Raw genomic sequence first — 6,939 nt, forward strand, 5'->3', positions numbered from 1 at the left:
AGAAGAAAGTTGGTTTCAGAGCTGAACTTCACTTTCCTGGGATTTGTGTGTGTCAGACTCAAAGGCTGCGTCGTTTTTTGCTTTTCTTTTTTTTTTTTGTATTTTTTTTTTTCTTCCCTTCTCCTTTATCTCCCGAAAGGAAACTGTTGCTAGTTGGAATAGACTTTTTAAATGTTTGGGATTCAAGATACTTTAGGAAGAGGACCAATTCTGAAAGATAAATCTCTAGGTTCTGAGATGGATTCCGTCAGGTCCTGGGTCAGAAACGTTGGGGTTGTGGATGCAAACGTAGCAGCACAAAGGTAACCGTGACTATTTCTCCCCCACTTTCCCCTTGCGTTTTATTTCTTTTTTCCTTTTTTTTTTCTCCCTTTTTTAAGCAAGCCTTTTCTTTACTCCTTGTTGTTTGCATTTGATATTAAATTTACTCTCTCCCTTTCTGTCCCGCTCCCGGTCTCCTCTAGTCAGTGCAAATTGAAGGTGGTAGCAGTAAGTAGAGCAAGGGAGAAGCGCTCCAAAACCGGAGAGCATCAGTCCTAAAACCCCGTGCAGGGGCTCAGATGACAGCGAGATCGGACCCTTCTTTCGTTTTCCGCACCAGGAAGATGCTGGGGGAGCGGGTTGGGTGTACCCGGAGATACAGAACGCTCCTTCCCGCTTCCCGGGGCACGCAGCCGGATAGGAGGGGACCGAGTTAGAATCAACTGAAATGTGGATCTTCCCCCCCAAACCTCCGGCCCATCTTGTTTTTCGTGGCCGAAATGTTCACCCGTGGGTTCGAGGCGGGTGACAGACTAAGCCAGGCAGGCAGAGCAGGCTCTGGGTGAGCAGAGGAGGGCACAGATACCCCGGAGCCCCGCGGGCATCCCTCTGCCCGGAGCACCTGCCCGAGTGTCCGAGAGGTCTCTGCTGAGCCCAAATGCCAGCGAACACCCCGAAACTGTTTGTTCTTTACTTGTTTGGGCGAGTTATCTCCCCCCCCACGCCCGTCTTTTATTTTCTCTCCCCAGCCGAGTCGGCACAGGACAGTTATTCCAGTCTCTTCCCGTTAGGGGTAAAAGGACGAAACCCTTTTAGATATTTTATTTTCCTCCTCGGTCTCTGAACAGCCTTAAAAAAAAAAGTTAAAAAGAAAAAAAAAAAAAAAGAAAAGAAAAAAGTAGCAGCGTCGGGGAAGGCTAAATTGGGAACCCCGGGAATAAGTCGGGTTTTATTTAGTAGGGAGACAAGGTGAAGGGCACGAAACAGCAGATGGGACTTCAGCTGAAACAGGGACGTTTTAGAAATAGTACATCCGTGCCCCCACCCACGGCCTGATCCGGGAGCGAGGTTTTCCAAGCGCCAGGGGAGGAGTTATCAGAGTTTTATGGATGTCGATAGACCCTTTAATAAATACGACTGAGGGGAAGGAGGTTTATTCCCGAGGAAACCGAAAGTAAAGGAAAGGGCTCCTGAGCAGCCTCTAATTCACGGGAGCGGTGGAGGTGCAGCCCGAGGTTGTGCTGCCCGCTGGCATCGCCAGGTTTTTCTGCAGAGATTCGTAATAAACCCAGAAACGAGAGTTTTTACACGCAGAATGAGAGGAAGCCCCAAACTAGGTGCAGTTGTGGCGGATGTGGTGAGTTCACACCGTACCTATTTGGCAAGGGAAACACGGGGAAACATCTGCGGGTCTCCGAAAGAGTCAAAATACTTTTTGTCAGTGCTGTGGAGCTGTTTTGGGGACTGAAAAACAAAGATGTTCTGACTCTTAACTAGGCTGTCAGACGCTTAATCTGTCTATTAAGTAACATGGAGGTGCTCATGTGCGCCTATTTCCTCTGCAGTAAGTAGAAACCGGCTTTAGGGAGAGGGAGCTACAATTAGTTTCGTGAAGAAATAAAGCTGCAGCGAGGGATACTGTGGGTAAGCACAAGCATTTGAATCTTTCCAAGCCGGGAAATGCGTGGGAAACATCCCTGCATTTTCAGCACTCAGGGACAAGATTTGGGCAAGGGCTGATTAACCCGACTCTGAATTCTTTCCGCTTAAATCAGAGACTGAAGTCCCGGGAATCGGTTCAAGTAACTCAGTGACTGAAGACAAACTTCGCTGCCGAGGAAAGTGGCTGCCCCGCTCGAAACTAGTTGTCTCTGCCCAAAATGTGGGTGTCCTCGAGTTGACAGCGCGCCCGTAGGAAAGATTTTAAGGTCGCTTAGTTTTGCCTGCGGGAAAAGGGACTGGGATGTGCAGGGAGCACTTCCAGGCTCCCCGACACCCCGCAGCCACTTCCCACCCCGCTGCATCCCAGCCGCGAGCGTGACGGGCGAGAAAACAGGTAGAGGAGGAAGGGGAACACTCGGTGCATTCAGCAATAACTTCTTTAACACTGAGGGGCTGTAAATGGTTGTTGTCCTCGGGTACAGACAGCGGGGAAAGCCGAACTCCCATTTCAGTGACAGCCCCGTCCCGCCCGGCTCCCGGCGGGGACCGGGGACAGAACGAGCGTGTCCTGCCTTTTCTGTTGTTTTGCTGTTACTGCTGCACAACCTGGTAATGTCTTTGTCTCTCCCCCCTCACCCCATCCCGTGTGTTTCCTCCACAGCGGAGTAGCTTTGTCCAGAGCCCACTTTGAAAAGCAGCCACCCTCCAACTTGAGGAAATCCAATTTCTTTCACTTTGTTCTGGCTCTCTACGACAGACAGGGGCAGCCCGTGGAAATAGAGAGGACAGCTTTTGTGGACTTTGTAGAAAATGATAAAGTAAGGCTTGTTACCTTTCTTCTTCCTCTTCTCCTCTCCAAATTTAATCTTCCCCCCCCAATGAGCTGATAACTTGTAATACCTGTTGTCCCTGACAAAACACAACCAGCCCTTGCTCAGGGTTCAGGTGCTTTCCTGGAGCTGTTGCCCTCTTTGTGCTACCGTTGATAAAAAATCTTGGAAGCCACTGCTATGTCAGGAACACGGTGGGAATTTCATACACCCACTAAAAAGGAAATAAAATTCATAGGGGGTAAATGCACTTCTTTTTTTTCGTACCTATTAGATCTTTATTAGTACCTGAACAGAAGTGGAATCTCACCTGTAATATGTCATATTCTCTGTTGAGTTTGATTATATATATTTCTTAAGAGTCCAGGATAACTGGCAGGACTTGAAAAGCATTTGCTTTTTGTTTTTAAATCCGTGTCTTGACCACTTTGCATTTTTTTCAATTATTTTCTTAGCCAGGGACAAGATTTTTTAAAAATTGTGTATCATAAATAACTATCTTATAGGAAATTGCTGTTAAAAAAAAAAAAAAAAGAGTAAGAAACATCCCTGTAACACAACCTTCAGGAAACAAATCTCAATAATGACTCAAAATAAGAGATCAGAAACCAAACTCACTGAACTTTCCCCCTGCTTTATATTTGAAATGCACGAATTCTTCTCAGGGTATTGCCCTGAAAAAGTTGAGAGCACAATGGCAAATAAGAGAGGGAGAGAAGTTCTTGAACTCCTGCAGGAAAAGATGTCAGCAGTATTTTGTAGCTTGTCCTGGGTCACTCGGAAGGTTAATACATCCCAATCAGTGGATTCACCTCTCGGAATTTTAATGAACTTTGTTGTCACTTCCATCATGATTATCAGCTCTCTTGCATTTTAAATGTGCCAAGTGGAAGTTCTGGAAGGGTTTTTCTTTAATTCCCCCCTCAGGAGCAAGGCAACGAGAAGACCAACAACGGCACACACTACAAACTGCAGCTCCTCTACAGCAACGGTGAGTCCCCCCCAGCCCTCCCGGGGGCTGCAAAGGCTGGAGGTGCTGCCACTGATTCCTAAAATCCCCAGAAATCCCCCTCCATGAGGCCCCTTCAGCGCTGGGATGGGCCCTGGAGTTTACCTGGGCTTGGGGAACAAAATTCCCCGGGCTTGTTGAGGGTGTTTAATAAAGCTAAATGATGAAATATTAAGGTTTAATACCGAAACTAAGCGGGTTTGTGCTGGTGGTGAGGGGAAGGCGCCCGTCCCAACCCTGTTTATTCCTCCTCTCCCTCGCTGTAGGTGTCAGGACCGAGCAGGATCTCTATGTCAGGCTCATCGACTCGGTCACCAAGCAGGTGAGCAGAGCTGGGATGTGCCCCCTTACCCTGTCCCACCTCACCCTTCCTTTCTCCTCGACATCTCCCTGCCTGCTTTTATTCCTCTGCTTCATTTTTGTCTCTTGCTCAGCTCTATCACACACCTGGTTTTGAGGTGAATTAAAAACAATGCTCTTCAGCCTCTTTTTTTCCCCTCTGTGGACTGCAGGTTTTATCCCCCTTGCCCCAATATTTCTGTAAAGCTCCTTTCCCTGCACATAAAAGCTTTGGGGGGAGATATTTATTTGCCTGAGCAGTGGTAAAACCCCTTCCCCTCACACCTGAATGTTATTATAATTAATGCTCCTGGCTGATCCCTTTCACCTGATTTTTGTAGCCCATAACCTACGAAGGACAGAACAAGAACCCCGAGATGTGCAGAGTGTTGCTCACCCATGAAGTCATGTGCAGGTAAGATGACTTTATTTGCTTCCTTAGATGCCAAAAAAGGCCTTTCTGATGAACTTGTAGGTAGGAAGAGTTTGACTTTCGTATTTATTTGTTTTGCTGTTGACGCAGGGAAGTTCTTTATGTAGGAAGACTTTCTTTTTCACACGTGGGTAATACTTGATTTGGGTTCAAAACAGATATTTGGGGCGTTTTTTGCCTTTTTTTATGCCTTTTTTTTTTCCCCTGCAGGAGATTTAGCAACCACAGCCGTGCTGGTTTTGTTTAAACCAGGCCTTTGCATGTGCTCCTTAAATGGAGACTTTTAGATGCTGATTTCTTACAAAATTCCTTCTCACCTTATGAGAAGGAGCAGTTTAACTTACGTATTTTTACCTGGAAACTACAAGGCAGTTTTGTGCAATTTTCTTTGGTGAACTATTTTAATTTTTCCTCAATTAAAGTAACATCATCAGTGCTCTTTAATTTTGCCCCCACCAAAAGAGAAACCCCTCAACCAAAACACAAACCCTTCCTTCCTCTGCGTGTGAACAATATTCAGGGGGCTTCCACTTTTTAATTAAAAATCCACACGGTTTTAGCATGTAAAGTTATAAATTAGAGGGTAAAACGAGGATGTTTTTAATAACATTTGTGTAAGTCTGGAGTTACATGTACCTCATGTATGTACATCGTGCTTCCATGGTAACTTATTACTTTTCCTGCCCTCGTGTAATGACATTTTTTTTCAATACATACAACAGTGCAAACAGCCAGTGCTCTTATATTAAAACATGTTAAATTGTGCATAGAATGTTCCTTCACAGCACGGGAGGCAAACCCCAGCCCTGACCTTTATTAAACACGGGTTGGGATTTATTGTATCGGTGGGAGAGGGTTAAGTTTTCAGACTGAGTGTTGCTTCTTTTAATGGTGCAGTTTGCTACTTGATTTTTTTATTTATTTAATTTTTTTTTATTATTTCTTTTAAGTTAAGAGCAGCTTATTTGGGCAGAATTTTTGTCAAGGGAAAGTCTCAGTTTTGGTACTTCATTATTTTCTGTTACTTTATATACAAAAAATCAAGTTTATGCATATTATTTATCTCTTGTGCTTAGCTCTCATTAATTAAAAAAACGAGCTTTTGACCAACATTTCCATATTTATGCCCCAACACAACGTATATCACACATGAGGGATGCAGAGGATGGGCTTTACAAGGACCTGTAGATGTGGTAGCAAAGATCAAAGGTCTATAAGTTACTTTATGGCACGTCTAGAACTTGTGTATGTATTTTATATATATATATATATAAATCCATACTGTTCAAAGTCTTCACTATAACTAGGTGGGCTCTAGAGAAGAAAAACCTGCACTGTGCAATCAGGTTGTGGCTTGTGCTAATAAAATAGCAGTGGCCACACTTCAGCCCTCCCCACTCTCCCTGTGCAAAGTGCAGCTCGGGCTTAAAATATTCCAGCACCTCCTCACCCAAACGGACTTGTTGGAATTCGAATCAATCTGGCTTTTCTCTTGCTTCTTGGCCGTGCCTTTCTGGCATCAAATGCTCTTTTTGAGGTACCTGATGCCTGTAAACACCCCCCCGTGCTCGATTTAGGGCTGCACAAAATCCACCCCGTTATTCTGATTACGCTGAGCTCTCCTGCCCGATGGACCATCCAGGGCAGAATCGCAACTCGGGGACGTCCTTGCCGTGTAAAACACAGCTCAGCGCGGGAAATCAAAGGCTTTCTGTAACCTAATCAAGACATTTGAGTTTTTAAACGCCGCGTTTTCCTCGAGTGCCTCCGCCGGGTGCTCTGAAGAGGCATCACTTTGAATAACGCCAGGGGAACGGCTCCGGCTCGAGCCGAACTTGACATTTTATTTTATTTCTTTTAAGTACAATAATCAAATCTCCCTCATTGTGAGCTCCTTAAGTGGCGGCATCAATTTTTAAAGGCCCTGGTTTAGTTCGCATTAGGAACAGTAGATAAAAATTTAATGCACTGTACCCACTCTGCTGTCCAAGCTGATGCCTCCTGCTCTTAAAAAGGAAAAACAAGAAGGGTCTGTCTGTCTTTCTGCTCTTCTTCCACTGGTTGAAGGTAGGGTTTTTTTTTTTGAGGGGGTTATTTTTATAATCACACACACAGATATTTTTGCTTTACAGGGACAAACACACCCGTAACTCAGCATTTCCCCCCCCAGACAGTGACAGATGCATCTGAGCAGGAAAGTTGTCTAAATATTGATGTGGCTGCACCAATCTGTCAGACACCCCCGGAAAGTTCACCCCTCAACTCCCAACAATCAGTGCTTCCCGTGCCAGGCTCTATTTCTTTATTTATTTATTTGCCCATTTGAAATTTTCCCATTTCCATTATTCCTATTCCCCATTATTCCAGCCTACCATGGGTGGGTTTACATGGAATAACACAACCCC

General features: G+C 45.2%; 1 protein-coding gene across 1 annotated transcript in view; it reads left to right on the forward strand.

Annotated features, from left to right (window-relative positions):
• The first annotated feature begins 45 nt into the window (after positions 1-45).
• The window catches only part of EBF2 (EBF transcription factor 2), a 133,621-nt gene continuing 126,727 nt past the window's right edge, over positions 46-6,939 (forward strand). The window contains exons 1-5 of the mRNA XM_029964565.1: positions 46-302; positions 2,585-2,741; positions 3,681-3,744; positions 4,029-4,084; positions 4,443-4,516. Of these exons, the coding sequence (XP_029820425.1) occupies positions 172-302; positions 2,585-2,741; positions 3,681-3,744; positions 4,029-4,084; positions 4,443-4,516 (482 nt within the window). The 5' untranslated portion in view covers positions 46-171. The remainder of the gene's footprint in view (positions 303-2,584; positions 2,742-3,680; positions 3,745-4,028; positions 4,085-4,442; positions 4,517-6,939) is intronic.

The sequence above is a fragment of the Manacus vitellinus genome, unplaced genomic scaffold (assembly GCF_001715985.3).
Source record: "Manacus vitellinus isolate BGI_N305 unplaced genomic scaffold, ASM171598v3 scaffold_74_pilon, whole genome shotgun sequence".
Lineage (NCBI taxonomy): Eukaryota > Metazoa > Chordata > Aves > Passeriformes > Pipridae > Manacus > Manacus vitellinus.